The 22,059-nt window shown below is 43.2% G+C and overlaps 1 protein-coding gene across 5 annotated transcripts in view; it reads left to right on the top strand.

The window, feature by feature from the left end:
• The window catches only part of LOC119178658 (transcription termination factor 2-like), a 123,429-nt gene that overhangs the window by 82,623 nt on the left and 18,747 nt on the right, over positions 1 to 22,059 (top strand). For all 5 annotated transcript variants that reach the window (XM_075869572.1, XM_075869558.1, XM_075869552.1 and 2 more), the window contains 5 exons: positions 8,338 to 8,429; positions 11,477 to 11,606; positions 12,748 to 12,915; positions 16,269 to 16,330; positions 18,904 to 19,057. In XM_075869572.1, the coding sequence (XP_075725687.1) occupies positions 8,338 to 8,429; positions 11,477 to 11,606; positions 12,748 to 12,915; positions 16,269 to 16,330; positions 18,904 to 19,057 (606 nt within the window). The remainder of the gene's footprint in view (positions 1 to 8,337; positions 8,430 to 11,476; positions 11,607 to 12,747; positions 12,916 to 16,268; positions 16,331 to 18,903; positions 19,058 to 22,059) is intronic.

The raw sequence follows: 22,059 nt of genomic DNA on the forward strand, positions 1-22,059 counted from the left end.
ATTATCCGCTACCACGCGATTGTCTGCACTCGGCTGCATGCTTTTCGTCTGTCGACCTAAGGTCTGGGTACTGGCAGATACCAATGCATCCGTTTCACAGAGAGAAGAGTGCTTTTGCCACACCTGATAGGTTATTTGAATTTAGCATTATGCCATTTGGCTTATGCAATGCCCCAGCTACCTTCAAGCGATTTATGGACTCCACCCTTCGTGGTATCAAATAGGAGATTTGTATGTGTTACCTCGATGGCGTAATTATTTTCGGCAAGAAATTCCACCAGCACAACCATCGGCTTAGCGTTGTCCTATATTGTGTCAAACAAGCTGGTCTTATATTAAACGCAAGAAAGTGTCATTTTGGTGAGCGTCAAGCCCTTGTGCTCGGATATCTTGTCGACAAGGACAGTATGTGTCCAGACAAAAGGTTAATGCTGTCCGTAACTTCAAGCAACCAACGACTGTGAAGGATCTTCGTAGCTTCGTGGGCCTGTGTTCTTATTTTCGCCAGTTTATCAAAGTCTTCGCCCTGCTTGCTCCTCCACTGACAGACTTGCTCCGCAAAGACGCCCCATTCTGATGGACTGTTTAGTGTGAGGTTGCTTTCAAGCAGCTGAAGTAGTTGCTTACTTCCATACCCGTCTTGCGTTATTTCGACTCGGAGGCACTCATGGAACTGCATACAGATGCTAGAGGTGTCAATGTTGGTGCCGTGCTAGTTCAATATCGCGACATCCGCGAGCACGTCGGGGCATATGCAAGTGGAATTTTTCCTATGGCTGTGAGCAATTGCACAGTCACAGAACTGGAATGTCCTTCGCTTGTTTTCGCTGTCCAAAAGTTCAGGCCTTATTTATACTGCCGGCAATTCAAGATCGACACAGATGATCATTCTTTTTGTTGGCTCGTTGGCCTACACAACCCAGCTGGCCGGTTGGCTCATGGGGCCTTGCGGTTTCAAGAATATAATTTTTCTGTGACTTACAAGAGCGATTGATGCCACACAGGTGCCGACTGCTCATCTCGTCTTCCATCTCCGACTGCGGATACTGATGATGACAATTTCCATAACCACCTGGCTGCAATCTCCTCCAACTTTCCAAATTTGGACGTCTTCCATCAGGAGCAACAGTGTGACCCTTTGCCGAAACCAGTGATCGATGTGGCTTGTAGCTCTAAACGCTCCACACCACTCGTGATTTACGACGGCCTACTATATCGCAAGAATTACTCCAGCCATGATGCCCATCATCCTTACTCCAGCCATATCATCCTTTTTTTTTCAAAAGTGTTATTCATTGTTAGTGCTCAATTCATATTCGTGACAAAAAATTGTCCACCCATATTCCTGACTGAAGTTTAGCCAGCGAAGTCCCTACTCTGTGTGGACTAGTGCCTTTTGTGGCCGCCCCTCATCAACACGCTATCAGGATACTGAAAAACAAGGCTTAGGGGCAGCTGCTGTGCTTGTCGTGGTCACCTAATCAGGGCAGTAGCGAGATTTCTTTCAAAGCACTTGGCCTTTACACAAGACAGAGTGGCATTGTGCTGGTTTTCTTCGCTGCCGTTTTATCATTGGTTGTTTGATGCGACATGCTATTTCGTACTCGCGATGTGCATGTGCTGCCACGTGACTGCTTGACATTGTCTCACTAGAGCTACACCGCAGCTTTTAAAGGTTAAGTCACACATTTTGCCAAAAACTCCAACAGCTGGACTGCTCAGCCGGATACCGATGTAAAGGAAAAGCTTATCAGTGTTTGGGAAATGCAGCAGGACAAGCTTTTTATGTTTAATAAACAGTGTCTGCCAACTGTACTTTATGTATGTTTGCACGTGTATTCACACACACCAAATTGCATGCCCAATATTTTCTTGGCTATACCAATGCTATGAGGTCAATAGCAAATGTCCCATGATGGCACGCTACCCAATATCTTACAGGCTAAGCCCAATGTACAGTGGCTTCCTCATTATGCCATAATCTCCTACAACATTTACTAGAGGGAATTCTGGCATTGCGATTGTTCAGCCACTAGATTTGTGCGTTGGTACCAAAATTGCTGGCGGCAGCGCGCCGTTGTTTCCACTTCCAACGGCGGCGTGGCAACGGCGCGGGGTCCGTTGGATCAGCAGCGGTGCGGCGCAGGAAAGGGTAGAATCACGATTCAAGAGTTGGTGGGAAAAAACTGTTTCCTCGAAAGGGCAAAGCAGTTGAAGACTTGAAGTGACAGCAGCATGTCTTAATGTTATCTATTTACAAATACAGTCGAATCCCACTACAATGAAACTGACGGGGCATGGAAAAAGTTTCATTGAAGTGAAAACTTCGTACTGAAGTTGAAAAAGTATAGCTGATCTGAATAGCAAAACAAAGGAACTTTTATTCTCAAAATTAAAAAAAAATGTCCGCTGCTTCCTATTCTTTCCCAGCAGCGTCACGACGTGATTTTCACCCATGCATAGCGAGGCCATCGTGAAAAGCACGCTGAAACAACACCTAAAATTGCCTTCATGAACGAACCAAACAGATGCATCAACACATTAACACCAGCAGCTGTCCACCATCAAAAGTATCTGACAACGCGGATATGGAGGCAGGGTATCGTGTAGCGGCGACTTTCGCATTATGCCTTTCTTATCATCCATCACTCGCCGCTAGCTGATTTTGTTGATAATGCAGAGAACAGCCGCTCAGATTAGAACATAATGATAAGCATCGGAATCAAAAAAGGCATCGTTCCGCGGTTGCACCCAGCAGCTGCGAGAAGAAAACTATGAACTGAGGAATTGAGCTTCAGCTTCGGATCGTCTGCGACTCAAAAGCAAGCCAGTGGCAAAAGCAGGGCAGTCTCATTGCCATCGCTATCGAGCAATGGCGACACCCATGCTTGCTGAACAGCAACGGTATAGCGGTGGTTTCTGCAGGTGCCAACAAGTCTTTTAAACTCTGTTGACGGATTTTCAGACTTTGAAAATGTGATGAAATAATAAAGATTTGGTTTACTGCATAGAAATAAGTATCTGAGCTTGGAATTGCATTGTAAAATTTCATTGAAGCGGGACGATCGAAGAAAAGTGTTCGTTGTGGCGACAATATTTATGCATTGACTCCTATGAACTGCTGACGTGGAATCGTGAATTTTTGGTTGTAGCGGAAATTTTGTTGAAGCGGCTTTCATTGTACCGGAGTTCGACTGCACTGCTGTTTCAGTTATCGGGACATAGCAGGTGTAAATACATATGTTCAGCACCGTCATTTGTATATGTAAAATGAAGAAGCCATTTCCTAATTGAAAAGGCTGTGACTACATTATTTTTGCAGTTACTAGACAATCAACATGCTTCCCTCCTATTGCAAAATGACAAAAAAAAAAAAAAGCTGTAATCGGTGCATCTTAAGATGATTTTACTAGGCTTGTGCAAATATTCGAATGCTTTCAATATCCGAACAAATAGTTGAGTATTTGAATTCGCTTCGATGCGAATTTAAATTATGGAATATTTTTGAAGTATTCGCAATGAACAAATAGATGTATATTAATGTGCGTGTCACTGTCTGTGAAGGTAGTTATACAGGGGGAATTCGCTTTGCCGAAAAGCCCCTCTTCAAATTTAAAGGGGCCCTGCAACATTTATTGAGCATGGTCAGAAAACGCTGCTGATCGGTAGTCGAGGCTACCGAAAACACGCGAGGGAAATATTACAGCGCAGCACGCGGCCTGTTATTCACAATAAATTTTCAAAGCTGAAGATTGCTTTCTTCTCTTGGCAAATGACACTGCAAGCTCAAAAATCACTTGTCACAGCCATTGGCTGATTTGAGCATGGCGCGATCGTCGTTACCGGGGCTGCCGCTTGTTCACGAGTACGTGCGCAATCACACTGAAAAGCCGCGTATTAAAAAAAAAGAGGGGCTCAAGGTTATGAGGTGCGTGTGACATATTTTCTTTCGCCATGACATTCCTCCCTGCTTAACTTTCAGCTATTGCGTCGGGACGAGAAGAGAAAATGCAATTGCAGCGTGGGGCAAATTTTTGGCGCTCCGCTCGTACTGGACTAATTCTAGAAACTTTGCGGCGGTAAATTTGTGAGGCAACAAGCAAGTTTACTGGCTTCATGGCTACTTGAAAAAGTGTTGCAGGGCCCCTTTAAAGTAACATGTTATCCCCAAATCAATTCTTCATTTTATTAGGCTTGTTATGATGGATTATATGCTCCAAGTGTAATAAATTTTAAAACGTAAAGTATTTTACAGGTTATCACTCACATCTTACCAAAACTGCTGCTCGGGGTTGTTTCGACTTCCTTTGAATGAAAAAAAAAAAAATTGCATTTGCATAGAGTCCCTATTTCAATTCAAAAGAAATATTGTGCAGGTCAGTTAGGTCATCATAAATATACCTTTTTTTTTATATGTCATACATGCCATTCGAATTTGATTTGAAATTATTCGATCAAAATCACTATGCGCTTAGAATTGGATTCGAACCTAAAATTCACTATTCGCACAAGCCTAGATTTTACAGATAACGCAGTCATCTGCAGACATTTCGAGTTTAATTTGGGTGTTACTCATAATCTCGGCTACGTCATTTTTGTAAATAATAAAGAGAAGCGGTCCATGCACTGAGCCTCGAGGCACCTCTTATTCGATCTGTATGTGGGATGACTTCGCATGGTCAAACTTGAAAAAATTCTGAGTGTGGTTGCATGTTGTGGCCAAAATATTTGTGAAGAAGCTAGAAGTTTGGCTTGGCAAGCTATGTCAAAATCCTTAGAATAGTCACTAAATATGGCATAAATATGTCTTTGGTTGTTAATAAAGGCAACAATGTTGTGCGTAAATTCAAGCAACTTTATAGCCAGTACAATAGCCACACTGTGATCTGAAAAATATGTTGTGTGCGTTTAAATATTCTACAGAGTATTTGTTGATCAAATGCTCGTATAAAAGGCCAAAGGGTGTGGAGATCGTATAAAAACATAGATATGAGCCTATAATTTGGTATTTGCTTGTTTCTGAACTTAGAGGCACGGCGTTTGCTAATTTCTGCAGTTGGGGAGTTGTGACAGAAATTTACTTTTTCAAGTATTACGGTAAAATAATTATCACACTATACTGAGTATACTGAGTACTACTTTAGAAATATATTTGGCATACTGTCTGGGCCAGAGTGTTTTGCAACATTAAAAATATTATTAGGCTATGCACTCAGAGGAGCTCAATTCAAAATTAGGTAGGGTGGGTAGTTTGCTGCACGTGGAAAATGAAGGCATTATGCTGTTATCGGTAGAAAAAAAACAAACAGATTTGAAGTAATCATTAAAGGTATTTATTATAGCTTCAGGATTTGAGGAGGATTGGCCATAAAGAATAAACAATGAGGGCATAGACGATCGAGGACTAATCGACCTCTAGAACCTGGATGGATTTTTTTATAAGAGTAGCGAAGGCATTGCTAAAGTAGTAGTTCTTACTTCTTAGACTCTTGATTTTAGCTTCTATTTGCTTTTCAATGCATTAACTCAAAGAGCATTATCATTACACTTCGAATGACGATTGTTCCATAAACGCATTATGCGTCGAAGGAGGTGGATTACATCTCAATGGTAGCATGGGTGTATTGGGTTCCGTTTAATATATTTTTGTGGCCAATACTTTGGTAGCCATTATTACAAACTTAAGAAGGAGCGCATCTAAATTGCGAAATTAGCCAACATTCAAATTCTTCAAAAGATGAGGTGAAAATGTCTAGCACGAAAGTGTAATCAAGAAAGTTCAAATCGGTTTTGATCTGAGGTTTCCAAAAAGAACACGCTAAGTTTGAGGCAACTTCAACAGTATTATGGTCAGAAAACCCCTCGACGACTTGACATTTTACACCGTGCGATAGGGGCTTGCAGCCCTATAATGAACTTATGCTGCAGCTAACTCTTTTTAATCTGATCTAGCAAAACTGTAAATCACTAGTGTATAGGAATACGACTGCTTTGAAAAAAAAAAAAAAAAAAGCAGGGCTCGGACTGTGATATCATAGCTTGTATAAGGATAAATGAGCTGTTCGCTGATGCCTGCTGAAATAACGCGCTAGCGTGTGCTAACACTCATGGCCATGCTCCTTATATTCAAAGTTCACTGTTGTGGATCGAGCCACGCAGCATCTTTTCATACTTCTTTGCCCAGCAATAGACAGACAACACTTCCTTTCCGGTTGAGGAGCAGTTGACAGCAGGCATTGCACACGGAATTATGTCAACGCATGCACCCTCAATGAGATGGAGATGGGCAGCTTGTTCCATCTATGCTTCAACAGTGTTACTCAGTATAGCCCTTGTAAGATTTTAGTCATGTGAACAGCATACAGTGTGGGTACAAAAGTAATTTATTTGGGCTTTATGTGCAACATGACAGAGATGATGAGAGCCTGTAGAGAGTGTCGATATAATTCATCTTGCAATAAAAAATATACAAAAAACGTCGAAGCAGGCTGGCCTTTGTTATGGAGAGCTGCGTTCTCTTCGCTGTAAAAAATTTGTTCGTTAGAAGAATGAATGATTCGGAGCCTTTTCCTTTGGTTTCATTCTCGATTACACTGCACTACACTCTCTATACTACAAGCTCTTCGACATTTATGTCTTCATAAAGCATGTGTGCATTGTGAGCAAAAAGCGTTGAGCCTATCAGCATTTCAAACTTCTCGGCTACACTCTTATTTCCACTTTCGCAATTGAAAACACCAAATGCAGTGAAATCACAAGTTCATCGCGCAAGATAATCCTGCAAGACCCGAGAAAGAACGGTGGCGGCGGGTGGCAAATGCATGACAAAGCAGAGTAGTAAACAATTTACAACTGATATTTATCGTATGTGGACTATTCTAGAGTATGTGTCCTAGTCATGTCACGTGAATCACTGTTCGTGCGTTTTGAAAGGCGTTAAAAGAACGAGAAATGCCAAGAGAGAACAACACGCTCGACTGTGTATCTTCACAAGCTGCTTTAGGGCCTTTATATAGACAGGGCACGCATACGCGGAAACTAGAGAGCAGTCAAGACACCACAAATGCCGTTCTCAGAAATTTTAAAGCTGCGGAAAAGAAGGTGAAGTAATGTATTTTATGCCCAGATTTCTAGCTAATGTAAAAATAAGACAAACGGCGGCGCGCCGCAAATTATTTTGTGGCGGTGGCGGCGGCGAGATCTCTCTCGGAACTTCGGCGGCGGCGCGAACGGCGTGAGTGAAAAAACGCGGTGGCGGAGGCAGTGCGGCACAGCGGTGCACAGCTCTATCAGCCGTCATGGTTTGATCGATAGTGCACACATTTGCCTAATCTTTGTGCTTGCAGCTTTTAATGCACTTGTGGCTTTGTCTATAGTTGTGTTTTGGCATTTGTTTCGAATAGGAGAATGGATTGTTGTAAACTTTGTGAGTTGATTGGAATTGATGAGCCTAGAAGGTCAGGGTGGTGAAACGGAACGGCTGATTATTCGCTTAACTTAGTTTTGCGAGAAAGCGGCTCCAGCAACGCGGAGCCAAACGGAGCCGAAAGGACGAATTTTAGGCAAATCCGTGTACTACCCATGATTCCCGTGTTGGCTGTAGTGTCATGCATTGCAGCTACCATAGACACTAGTGCCAAATTTTCCTTTAATGTATTATTAGGAAACTATTCTGGGTGATAGCGGCTGCAGCAAACTGAAGTTGGTGGTAGATCAACAAAGCAGTTGCCTCATATTGAAAGCAGAGGCATCATGCTGACAACACAAGCAAAGGGAGTAAGTAAAAGGCATTGGTAAAATGGCAGTGAGCCGGTTTGTGAAAGCCATGTTTGCAGCATTGCACAAGGACCTAGCTACTAATTGAAAAATGTACCTTACAGTGTGCAGTTTCAGTTGCCGTTCTGGATACCTACTCTGCAATTGGTAGTGGTGTCATGGGGAAGTTGGGATAATTGAGGAGGTCTGAAAAGTCTTTCAGTGACTTTCCTCGACTGCACTTATTTTTGTGCTTTCATTTTGTTGACACTGTGGATTCTCCAGTGAATGCTAACATACTCATCTGGTCACAAAATTTGATTCTTGGATAGCTCAGATGGCTGCTTGGTGTACATGTCTTGCTGCTTGGTGTACACGACAGGCCATGAGGACAAGTGGTTCACATAAAAGCTGTGGTGCATTGCTCGAGGGTGGAAGCATTAGCAGACTTGCTTGAGTTAGAGGCTAGGGCTGAGCATTCTTTAGTGTCACAATACCGTACAAGTGCCTTGCCATTTCTTAATAAATTGGAAAAAGTAGTTTGTCTACTAAATCTGTAAATTTCTTTGGACCAATTTGCAGGTGCCACTGCCTCAAAAAAGCATCATCCTCCACAAACTTTCTCTTGAGGGAACTGAGGCTAAAGTGTACAAGGAGTTGGACGAGTGGTCTAGGTAATTTCTGCATGTTTGCAATGTGTTGCTTGTTGTATTTTTTAAATTTTTTTTACAGCGAAAGCTGTTATCGAGATAACAACACGGGTCACTTGCGGCGTCATAGTTGTCAGCTGCCAGTGTCTGTAACCGCTATCGCACAAAATAATAAAAAATAAAAAACATAGTAGGATTCGAACCCGGGTCCAGTGCGTGCCAGCCCGGTACTTAACTGCTGAGCCAAGGTGATGCTTGGGACGCGTTTGCAAACTTGCCTTGGGGCAGGCTTGATGTTGGCGAATGAATCGTGTTAACATCAGTAATGAAGCATTTTATAACAGCAAAAGAACAACCAGGCGTCACACAATGCGTATTGGGTTATGAGAGGGTCGTCCAATGTTCTTTTTCTTCTCCTCCTCTTATGGATCATGTCCAATGCAGGAGATTGGCCGAGTATTAGGCGATTTTTTTTTTCAGTATTTTTTGCAATACTTCTTGTATAAGCTTACAATAGCTAATATAACAAACTTAAGTACAGAAGATTAGTATTGAAATACTTAAAGGATAAAAAATTTAGCTTGATATTCTTTTAGACCAACTCGATAAATTCCTCTATGGCATAGAAAACCTCCCTGATTGATTTGATTTGTAGGGTTTAACGTCCCAAAATCGCCATATGATTATGAGAGGCGCCGTAGTGGAGGGCTTCGGAAATTTCAACCACCTGGGGTTCTATAACGTGCACCCAAAGATGAGCACATGGGCCTACAGCATTTTCGCCTCCATCGAAAATGCAGCTGCCCGGCCGGGATTCAATCCCGCGACCTGTGGGTCAGCAGCCGAGTACCTTAGTCACTAGACCACCGCGGCAGGCAGTAGAAATCATCCCTGGGACTGTAGCCCAGAGTAGAGGCGCCAAAAGGAAGAACAACTGATTTGGATATTTCCAGACCCAGATTTCGAAAAGGTGGTGCTACGAATCTTCTCTTTAATGACATGTACCGGTGACAGGATAGCAAGTAATGACTAATTGTTTCCTCCTCATTACAGAAGAGACACAGAGGATACAGCGCTCGACTTGCTCTAACCCGGCAGTGAAGTTTGGTTATAGCCACTTAGCCACTTCTATTATTCCCAACAATCTCTAACAAACTTACATCGAATACATCTGTAGACCAGCTATTCGAAAACTTGGCTTACTTAGGCACAAACTGAAAAATGCGCCCCCTGATGCAAAGCTGCTCGCCTACAGAACCTATGTTCTGCCTAAAGTTGAATACGCGAGCGTAGTTTGGGATCTTCACTACAAAAAAGATGTGCATAGGCTCTAAATGGTAGAGAGGTGGGCAGTACGGTTCATATAACAACAAAAAAACACTTGCGAGCAGAAAAAAAACAAAACAACTCAACGTGCCAACAAGTTTAAACACGCCACAACAACCGATCTCCTTGTTTCTCAACAAAGCACACCGCTGACTCTAGCAAAGTCCCTCTAGGCCTACTTGACCCTGGCTCTAACAAGATCTTGTACCGAACCGCAAAAACTGTCGTCCGATATTCCAAGAGCCCCACATTGGGCGCCAGTGTGGGGTCTCGAAATGGCGAGTGAGCGCCACGCTCTTGGAGTGAAAGGACACAGTAGACGCAATTGGTCAAAACCAAACAACTTAAATTTATTTAACTACATTTTAGAACGACGATATCGTTAGCCAAATTATTATGACATAGATCGTGATCAACACGCTAGGACATCCTTACACATTATTACCATACACTCTAAAACATGACAAAAAACAATTACACACCGAAGGTGGCGTCGCCAACGCTTGACTTACCACGGGGGCCCTCAACGCGCAACCCGCGGCGCCACGCACCGGGGTCCCACGCTAGAGATAACCGTTCGTGGCAACTGCCACACGCAAAAAAGACTCGCTCAACTTTCTCGCTCACCACCAAGGCTTGCCTTCTGCCAGGGGTCACCGCCGGTGCTACCACTCTACCAACCATGATGATGATAGTGGTGATCACCGCTAGCGAACACAACGCCACCTACCGCCCTGTAGTTGTCACCCCTTAAATATGGCGTTTGGGCGAGACAGGTGTGCCACGCAGCGCGAACAACTTTACAGGTGGTGTCAGCACCTCCACAGTGGATATCGCGTTTCTCCGAAGAATATGAAGGATAGCATAGTAAATACCAGCCTATTAAACATAAATTATGATTATTTATGGAATAGTGGGTACCCAGCAAGTGTACTTTTAGCACTTACCCAATGATTGTTTAGAAAAGGCTCTAAAAGCCGCTATTCCAGCTTTCACTGTGACTGTGCGGCACGTTCTGCGCAGGCCGTGACTATTTTTTTGTAAGAGACTGGCACTTGCCTGTCACTGCTGTGGTTGTGTGTCTATAAATGTCATCCTTTTCTGTTCCTGCCACACCAGTTTTAAAAATGCTGATGTCATCTGAAATTTAGTGTGGAAACTTGGGTGTGTTGGTAAACAACTACAAAACAAATACAGCTTAATATAATGGGTACAAGGAATACCGGTGCATGCACATGCTATGTGAGCATCAGTTTTCGTTCTACCTGTTTATTATGTGCTATATCTGTTGAGTCGCTTGTAGTCGTAGCAGCTGAACATGATAAGAACTATGAAAGCAGCGTATCACAATTGACCCTCCTTTTGGTTATGATACATAAACAGGCATAAGTGCCTGCGCACTTGTTCATACACTGACACGTAGGGCACATGCTGTCAGATATTGAGAGAGAACTTTATTTGTCCTAAAATGGCATTATCATTGGTAATCACAACTAAAAGACTAGTCAGAATTAATTGTCTATTCTGATTACTGTTGTGTCTAACAAAAAAAAAAACTATGATTCGGATTTGCAGTTCTTATTGGTGTGATTCACCAAATAAAAGTGACTTTTGCGTGGCACTCCCTGGTGCTTCCACCGAACCTTGTAAAAAATGGCAGTTTGGAACTTGTTAATGCTATTTGTCGTAAGCCTGGATCGTTCCTCTCTTTCTGTGCCCATCTCTTTTTTCGTAAACGCTTGCAGGTCGAGTGGGCCCGAGAAATACAGAGACCCCGTGACTGGGCGCGAGCTGTACCGCAACGTGGGCTCTCGACGCTTCGTCATGCTCATTCGGCTTCAGCAGGCCTGCTCTCATCCCGCTCTGCTCAAAAAGGTGAGGAGGCATCCAAGCAGCACTGTGCCCTCATTAGTAAATGTACGGGCGATCCTTGTGTACCTAATGTTAGGACATGCACTTAGAAAAATGCAGTAACTGTGAGTATACTGGTGCTCTTAATTATAGTGTGTTTCCATAGCCCACGAGTTCTTTAGGGAGATTAAACCCCATTGTCTGATTTAATTTTGATTTTGGCTTCAGTTGCTGAAACAGAATGGTGGTGTCTCAACCAGTTTTAATTACATGAGTTGCTGAGGACAGGTTAATGTGTTGCAGCTGAGTACAGCCCCGCCGCGGTGGTCTAGTGGCTAAGGTACTCGGCTGCTGACCCGCAGGTCGCGGGTTCGATTCCCGGCTGCGGCGGCTGCATTTCCGATGGAGGCAGAAATGTTGTAAGCCCGTGTACTCAGATTTGGGTGCACGTTAAAGAACCCCAGGTGGTCAAAATTTCCGGAGCCCTCCACTACGGCGTCACTCATAATCAAATGGTGGTTTTGGGACGTTAAACCCCACAAATCAATGCAGCTGAGTACATTACTCGGTAAAGAGGGCATCATAACTTACTTGTTGAAGTGGAAGAAAGGTTTGACATTGAGGCGCACGTGTTCACAAGGGGCGTAATATTCTTCAAAGGGAAGCTTGCTCAAAAGCAGAATTCACCTACTGTCTGCTGGCAGGGCCAAACTGTGTGACCTCACAATATCTTTTTGCATATATTTACAAAGCTTTATTTTTAATATTCCTGTTTAACTATATTGCTGCATCTCATTGCGTGTTTACTGTACCTTCCTCCTTGTATGATTCAGTGTTTCTACAGGTGTTCATTTGTCACTACTCTAAAGGCGTGGTGCAAGTTCAAAAACCAAGGAAAACAAGAAGAGACAGAAAGAGCGCCACACCTTTCAAGTAACGATGCACCAAATGGCCCAACATAGCGTAGTGTTAAGCTTCATTTGTCGCATTTGTTGAAATCTTCTTATTCAAGTGCATTTCTGCAATGCCTTGTATGTGCTTAGTGTATCTTTTTTTCGTATACGTTATGAAGGTTTCTGCTGACTTGTTACCCATCCCTGCCCAAAGTTATAAATCCAGACTGGCAGTGCTGTAATGAAAAATAAACAAAAAACGAACATTGCAGAAAGTCTTGGAGGATGCTGCCATAGACACAGACGAGCTCCTCTCGGCAGGCATGGCTGGGCTCCAGCTGTCGGATGACTTGGCCGCAAATGAAGACAGGCTGGATGCACTGAACCTAGACAAGTACGCCAGTGCACAAGAAGTTGATATTGCCTACGTCAGCTGCAAGGTATGTCATTTGCAGCTTGTTGGCAGATCATGTCGTGAATATGTTATTCATTTCATGACCTGTCAGTTATCTTCATTATACACTCATGCACTTCTATGGTGGTTTTGGTACACAATAGAAATCACGAGAACACGCAGACACAAGCGGGTACATAGTATGCCTCGGTGGAACAGTGTCTACGATGCTCCACTGCTGACCCAAAGGTTGCGTGTGCGACCCCGGCTGTGGCGATTGGACTTCAATGAAGGCTAAATGGTAGAGACCTGTGCACTGTGAGATGTCAGTGCACGTTGAAGAGCACCAGATGGTCAAAATTTCCGATGCCCTCCACGACGGCATCGTTCGTAATCAGACAGTGGTTTTGGGACGTAAACCCCCAGATAATATTAGAAGGTGGCTAGGCGGGGTTTGGTTGGTCGGCATCGCTACAATTTGATGTCTGACCTATTACTATTTGTATATGACAGTATTACCAGTAGCTTTAATGCAGTGGCACAGCCACAGCATGGCACACTGAGTCAGCACGCGCATCCTCGTCATGGGGAAAAATTGGCACTCAACCATATCTGCCTGCCCAGCACCCACTGCAGATCAAAAAGGCCCCCTCCCCCCTTCCCATACGAAAATTTCCGCCTATGCCCAAGCTTTAAAGGGATACTAAAGAGAAAAAAAATTGCACAAATCTGCTCCTAAAGGAAACCCTGACTAGTATCTAAAGCAGCCATGGGTCGGCCTGAAGTTCTGTAAAGAGGTGCTCTTTATTCATCAACGTAGACGTTCATGGCTCAGCACTAAGCCACTTTGCGAGCCCTCACCTCCGCGGCACTCATGCTCATGTTTTCATTCACGCTATTATGCTGTGTGCGTGAAAGAGAGAGGAGTTAGTGCTTTTATCATACAGAGCGGCACAGCACTGCTAGCGGTCTCCACTCATACCAAAGCACGCACAGGAGTGGAGCGAGGGCTCTACCGCCGAGCCATCTACTGGGCGCTCCAAGTTCTAGCATGGCTACAGTGACGAACAAGAGACAAGCCCTGACCATGAACTGCTTCCCATCTAAAGCAGTTTTTTGCATAAAAGTAAATTACAGTTTCACAATCCCAAAAACACGGCTCTTACCACGAGACGATGTTTGGTATGTATCAAGAAAATGGCCGAAAATAATGTGCAGGAAGAAACGCCACCTTGAGATTCCTTCACCAAACACTGTGACGTCATAGATTTTGTTGGCATCTACTGGGTATTGCGTAGTTTCGTATTGGGAAAAATTACGTACATTGTCGTCTGTGGGTGCCATAGATCTAAAATACAAAGTTTCAGAAAATATTATCCAGCTCTGTGGTGAAAGTCCGAAAAATACATTTTGAAATTAGCGACATCACACGCGGAGGTTTCAGTGTGAAATTTCGAAATGAAACTTCAACCTTGGTTTTTTACAGTAATATGAAACTTATGATAGTGAAACTTGTGGCATTAAAGTTCTCAGAGTACAGTTCCTTGACCTTGGTAAACCAAGTAATTTTTTCACTTTAGTGTCCCTTAAATAGCTTTCAGTGTTCTGTATCTTGTCAACCGCTTACATTTTCGGAGCATCTCGCCTTGGGACATGTGCTTCCTCTGTTAAAAATTGTATTACAGCTGTGCATTCTGTGCAGTTTAATCTTCCTGATTATTATGGCTACCTAGCATGTCATGTGCAATAGGTTTTGGTTGCTGGGAAATGCATGCTAAAATGGCATGCTGCTGCGTTACACTGCTATACCACTTCGGGATAAGAAAATAAGGGTTTGTGTCTGCTAGTGCATTACGCCTCTTGAATTCTTTGGTGTATATTTTTGCGAATATTTAGATTGGTCTGTGCATATAAATTATTTGCAAAAAAACATCTCTCGAGCAGTTGGCATACTATGCATGTTGTGCCACTTATTACCAGTGTGGTTAAAAAAGACAGATTAATTACGCAAAAATACATTTTCACCTTCACTATTGCTTTCTAAAATAGGGAACGATGACAAAAACTAACCTCAGCTAATTATATCTATTACAAAAATGAGCTCTGCAAATAATAGAACTGCTACCTTTTTCATTTGCACGTGGCCCTTTCTTTTTGAACATAGACTGCTAGTCATTATAATATCCGATGTTAAAAATTACAAATGATCATATATCGTGAAGTTAAGTCTAATCGAATTGAATTTTCTAGGAAGTTTCACGAGCACAACCACACTCATAATTTACGACACATCAGCTTAAACAAAGACACGCTTAGTGCAAATTACGGTACACAAAAACTAATTTACCAAATTCCCTACTTCCTTAATGTACACCCCACTGTGATGACATTAATTGAACAAAGTTCATCCATTTATGTCTTCAAAAAGAAGATACACACATTCCTCCTAAAAACTCTTCCGATTCATCTTATTTTATGTAACTTGCATATGCTGCTCTTATCTGTTTTTTTATTAATTATTTTTATTTTGTCTGCCATCGTTGTGCATGAATAGTCTCTCATTATTTCTTTATGTGCTAATTCACAGTTATGTACATTTCTCTGTCGAATGGCTTGATGTCAGAAAGGGATTGGTAATGTTTTATGGCATTGTATACATTCAATTTTTAATGCTATGTATAACCGCTTATGTGTGCACACAGGGGGTTGGCGCTTTGTCAGGCTTTCTTTGCCTTTACGCCAATCCCCCAGACAAACTGTGTATGGATTGTCTGAAATAAATAAATGAATAAATAAATAAGTAAATAAATAAATAAATAAAAAGAATCTGAGCGCTGGAAGCTAAACTCATTTGGTGAGACAGATTTCCAGCAAAAAGCTCTCCTGAGAACGAGAGGGAGGGGGGGAGCTTGATGTTATCAGCATCTCCCGCTCGAAGTTTTGTGAACTAGAACGCTGTTGTCTTGGAAAAACAAAAACTCTAAAAAATGGTTGTCAACTGCATTTTCTTTTTTTGGACCACCTTTCTCCACCTTGTGGACTTTTGCCGAACTGATTTGCAATAGCATTGTCATTGCACGTCACTTTGTGGTTTTTGTGAGCCGTCTGCGCAAGTGTGTGCTCATGTGCACCATCTGATGTGGTTTTCTTTTCTGTCATTTTTTTGTAATAAATTCAGTTTCAAGTCACTTGGTGTCTTCTCTTTTTTATCTTTCCTTGTTTTTCAGCATTGTGAAGTTATTCCTTCATGTCATAGAAATGCACCCAAGTATCCGTGCTCCTAGTCTCCTGTCTGACAGCTGCTTGATCATTTTTGTACTTTTTTTATTATTGAGTGACTCGCGTTGCAGCCACATTTAAAAACCGTGATTGCGATTGTGCTTCTCTCTGTGCCTACAGATCAAGACTCTGCTCGACATGCTTCTGAAGGTGCGGGAAGAGTCAAACAACCAAGATAAGAGGTGATTTCCAGCATTTTTTCTTGTTTCACTGGTCTAACATTTGATAATACATTGGGGACGTTTTCGCAAATGTCTTGGTACATTTGAGCTGAAGCTTCTTGCAAACGTTGATAGTAACGCTTACCTCAGTGCCTATACGTGCAATAATATTGCTGACCGATGTCTTTATTGCTTGTAAGGTTATTCGTGCAGTGTGCAGTCAGCGAAGGGTTAATTTTTACACTGGGAGTGCAGCAAAGACATTCTGATGGTTCAGTAGCACAGAAAAAAAAATAAGTAAAAAACATTTTCAATTACAGTCAAGCCCACATATAACAGCCCCACTTAAAACGAACTTCCGCTTAAAACGAACAATATCCGCGTGATCGTGAAAATCTACATAGCTTCAATGGCACGAAATTGCACTTACAACGAATGTCTCCGAGCGCCGCTGATCGGTTACAGCGAACGGAGTCAGCGGTCTGCCGACTTCCCAGGAAACCAATTTCGACCATTGATCAGGCATCGGCGAGGTGCCCATACATTCTTATTATTAAACGCCGACTCTGCCTCCGCGCCGCTCTAGTTGCCGCTCTCCCCGACCGCTTTTGTTAGTTACGCGCCCCTCCATCCTTTGTCCCCCCCCCCCCCCCTCGCTACTCTGAGCATTCCGCATCGCCAGACGAGGCCCGTGTTTTCACCCTGCCACCGATCTTTTGAAGACCGGTCGGCCATCTACCATCGCTGGTACTGTCGACGTCGCAGGCCTAGAGTGACAAGACCATTTGCCAACATCGTTGGCCACTAACTGTATCCGATAGCCTGCGTCTAGTGCACGCGCGTACGCTACCCCACCGACTCTGATAATTTGCGATTCGTTTCGTGTTTAGGACTTGTTCTCTCTCACTTCGCACTCAATTCAGCATGCCTTTCGCGCGCGTCCGGAAGCGCAAAAACGGCTGTTAATTTGCACAAAACGAATCGCGAAATATCAAAGTTCGTGAGGCCACACAAACCCGCCGGCGCAACAAAACGATTTTCGACCACGGCCGCCGATTCTTTGAACACCGCCACGCACACCGATTCAGGCAGCCATGCACTCTTTCCAAAACATCCAAAATACATCCATTTGCATCCAAAACACTCGGTGGCAAGGTGAAAAGTTAAATAAATACAACTATCTCGCTGGTGTGTGCTGCGTCCTGTCTCAAGTAACTCTATGTAAAAAATAAGGAAGTAATTTTTTATATTTTACGTTGAAAATACCGACACAGTTGTGGAAATACATTCTCTGGCGGTAGGATGCACGCCATTTGGCTTTGTAGCCTTCGCTTCAATGCAAAGAAAATGTTGTCGCAGAGTATAGCAAAGCTATCACGCCAATTCTGCCACCCTGTGACTTGCCACTTAAACCTTAGGTAGTATTGCTTAAAGTGGTGCAACAAGAGTTCTATCGAATCACATGCTCCGCACTAAGTCCAATGGCCATGTAAAATTGAAAACTTTTGCACACTATGCAAACAAAAATGCTGCTCTCTGAAATCACATGGAAACTAGGTGCAAAGCTGTATTACGGCACCCCCATTTATGGTGGGATGGTTTGCTCTTTTGTGACTTTGCTCACCAAATTAGAAATAGAGCAAGACCCATTGCTTAAATTCGGTCGCCAGTATGCATCAGTGCAACAGAAAACAAAGACTCACGCTAGCGAGCCTTATCACAGAACATCATTGTGATTTTATAGAGCTGACAGCTTTGCAGTAACTTGAAACAAATGATATCTTTTTGCTCAGTGATTGAGAATTACTTGTACGTTTTACCAACTTTGTTATTTTGAGGTGTAATTAGTTATGCAACAGTACCGTGGTTGTGGAGCTTACCAACTGATTTTACAAAGACTGAAATTTACAAAGTGTAGAGAGGAAGAAGATTATACGTGATCGAGCCGGTCACGCCGGTCACAGACGGGCGACGCCTTGGTCGTGAGACTGTCCACGTCAGTCGTCTAAAGCACTATCACGACCCACTCCTACTCTCGTCACCTTGACTTGCCAGAATGGCTCGTCTTCGTCGCAAGAGTATTGTAGAGAGGAAGAAGATTATGTGCCGCAGTGGGTCACACCTTTAGCGAGAGGAGCGTAGCGCGAGTGATTGCCCCGAGCACTGCGATTCCTGTGTCGGTTGCTGCCGCCCGCTTTCCGCATCAATAGACCTGCTGTGCAAGTACTACTTACGCTAATAAATTCCGTTTCAGAAGCAATAACATTTATATCGGTGCTTCAGTATTCACTCACCACGAATTTTGAGCACACGTTTTTGAAAGCTGGTGCAAAGCACAAAATTTCGGCTATGTAGATATTAATTTTGTTAGCGCATGCCTTCAATTCTGACATTTCATCATTTACTCTGTAGTGATTAATTACAAATTTTGTTAATTTAAGTTGCCTTAATTTTAGCTAAAATTACTTGGAGGTTTGTTTAGCAAATAATGTCTGCCTCTTGCAGTGTGTGTCAGAAGATACTCAAGAAGTCCGTTTCCTTACATACTAGCATGGTCTGATGTCATGTGCTACATGTTGTGGTGCGTTTTGCAGTGTGGTGGTGTCTCGGTGGACTTCACTCCTGTCACTGGTGCGCCATCACCTGGATCGGCGAGGTATCCCCTCGGTCACCATCCAGGGTAGCGTCCCCGGTCACCAGAGGGCTTCCTACGTGGCCAAGTTTAACGATCAGCGAGAAGGACCCACAGTGAGTCACCAATGTACCGGCTATTTAAGCTATGTTGCCGTAACAACGTAACTCTAGCCCTTTGTGAACAAGACCTTAGCGCCATACCTTGAAAGAAGGTGTTGGAAGTTAACGGTTGCCGTATCATTTAACATAATTGTAAGCATTTTCATGCTTAAGATCTTAACCTAAATTCTGTAAACGAACCTTTTTTTCCAAGGTAAAAATGACAAAGCAGGCAGAAGGGCAGCTAGAACAACTTATCACCATGGAGAAATTGTTTTGTGATGTATAGCATACTATTGACAAATTGAAATGTCATCATTCAAGCTGGTGGGTAATTTGAAGTGTAAAGTTGGTACTGGCAAAGTTCTATGTACAGTAAAACGTTTTAACCTCAAACTTGGATATTTCAAAATTTTACTGAATTCAAAGAATTTCCGTCTTAGATGTGTTTCTTAATGTAAATTTGACTAGGTATTTCGAAGGAGCAGCCTTATCAATGTGCTTAATGAAAATATTTTGAATGCTGTGGAGCAATTTGCAATCCTGATTTTGCTGAAAACTCAGAAACAGCAGCCCTGTAGAGCCACAAAGCAGTGTCACATGCCAGTGCGAGTTATGGCAGGTGAAGCACCTCAGCCCCACTTGGGTAACAAACATGTAAGCTCATTGATGCTGTCCTTGTATAACGAATACCAGTATTTTTTTCTGAAGGAGTAGTAATGAGCAGATCCACTGGCTTTTGTGCGCATTTTGTCAATGAAGTAAGAGAAAGGCATATTTTCACACGTGGTGTCCTGTTGCAGCATGTCCTCACTGTGTAATTTTATGCCTTGGATATTGTAAACTAACCAGAAAGGTTCCACATATGTTGTGCCCTTCATCTGGTCCCCGAGTTGTTTCGAAATTCATGATTTATCAGTACATGGCACACTTTGCACCAGAGTTTCTGGTGAACAGGTCGAAGAAAAGTTTGGCAGCTCCTTCCTGGGATGAATTCATTTTACATAGAGTTATTGCATTGCCTGATACACTGGGTACATCTGGGAAAAAAGCTAACCCACACTAATGATACACTCGTACAGCTTTATTATTAAAGAGTCCAGAACCACTTTTCAAATATTAATTGACTTTGTTAACAGGGTTTATTGACTCGCGAATCTACTGCTGCAAAGGTTTCTTGAAACCATCAAGCAGGGGCATAGTTACACGAATTTGTCGCGTGCTTTTGATTGCTTTCACTTTAGCCAAGCCCAGCCCCGCTGCGGTGGTCTAGTGGCTAAGACACTCGGCTGCTGACCCGCAGGTCGCGGGATCGAATCCCGGCTGCGGCGGCTGCATTTCCGATGGAGGCGGAAATGTTGTAGGCCCATGTGCTCAGATTTGGGTGCACGTTAAAGAACCCCAAGTGGTCGAAATTTTCGGAGCCCTCCACTACGGTGTCTCTCATAATCATATGGTGGTTTCGGGACGTTAAACATCACATATCAATCAATTAGGCAAGCCGAAGGGGTTGTTCATGAGCTTTTTAAAGGGCCACTCACCAGGCCCCATACCGAATTCTAGTTAGACAGGTGAAGTTGTTGGGTGCCCGATGAGGAACATTTCGCCTAAAAAATTTCTTTAATCGGTTCATCACGAGCGGAGAAAATGGGTTTTTTGAAACAGCGCGAAACGAGGATGAGAGGAGGCGAGCTTGAAACCTTTGTCGCTCCTCCGCATAGCCTTCGCAAGCCAAATCTTTTCTCCACCCTCCCAGGCATCCGACCAAGAGGTCACGTGCGTATGACGTGCCCAAACAAATCCAACCCCCGAACACACGAGCGGCGTTGCTTTGTTGACCAACGTTATTTAGTGGTTTTCTGCCTGTTTCTGCAGGATGGTTTGGAAACGCTGGCTTAGATGCGGTAGAATAGATGAGCACGAGTGCGCGTACGCGTAGAAGCGTTCCACGGCGGTCGTCTGCTCGATGCGCTGACCACCTGGTACACGAACGCATGCGAAACGCCGACACATTAGCCCCACGTCTCATTGCAATTCACGGGAGAAAAATGAAAAAAGACGCTTACGTTCTCTTATTGCGTCTCATTATTTATCTAGAGCTTTATTAATCCCTTCACGCAATAAATTCCATAAATTACGCATGCCGTGTTAAATCATTCTCTCCATGTCACGTGCTACTGTTTGCAACGTCAGAGCAGGGTCTACGTAGAGGACCAATGTCACTGCATTGCCGTGTATTTAGGGCCATTCATACGCGCACATCATGCCCTCATTCTCTGGGAGCGCCCGCAAAAGGCAGGGGAAGCAGCGTTCATCCTGTAATTTGACCCATTTCCGGGGGGCGTGGCGTTGCGAATTTTGGCAGACGTGATCATGAACGCCTCGTCTACGCATTGCGCTTGTCAGCTTAAAATTGTCAAACCTGGTAAGTGGCCTTTTAAGGGGTCAGACTAGTCTTTGGGACCAAAAAGTGACAAAAAGATTCATTATTAAAAATTGACATATTTGGTTTCTGCAAGTAATTTTCTATCTCTCTGCAAATTTTCACATACCAGGAAGTGGTAATTTTTTGTAATGTCATTTTAACTGTCCAGATTCTTGGTGTTGTTAACATGCAGAACATGCAAAAAAAAATGGTGAACCAACTTCGAGGCTTCTTTATAAATTTCCGGCACCTGTGTTAGAAACTCTGCTACGAATTTTCGAGCACCCTTATGAGGATGCTCATAACATGCGCACCATGATTCATGATTCTTGCTTTTTGAAGAAGCTGTGTGTTTTCGGTTTTTTCCATTTTGCTCAAAAAAAGTTAACTTACGACTGTTCAATTATGAGGCCTCAATTATCTCCGCAGCTAGGGCAGGTACAACATTAATTCTTTTTGCAATGGAAACTTGTATGGCAGTAGAACGCAAGTATGGGAGCACAATTTAGAGTACAAGCCTTTTTAATTAATTACTCATAAAAATTGTAACACAATTCCAATTGCTTTTGCAAACGGTTAGTTCATTTTGCTG

The sequence above is a fragment of the Rhipicephalus microplus genome, chromosome 1 (genome assembly GCF_043290135.1).
Source record: "Rhipicephalus microplus isolate Deutch F79 chromosome 1, USDA_Rmic, whole genome shotgun sequence".
NCBI classification, from domain to species: Eukaryota; Metazoa; Arthropoda; class Arachnida; order Ixodida; family Ixodidae; genus Rhipicephalus; species Rhipicephalus microplus.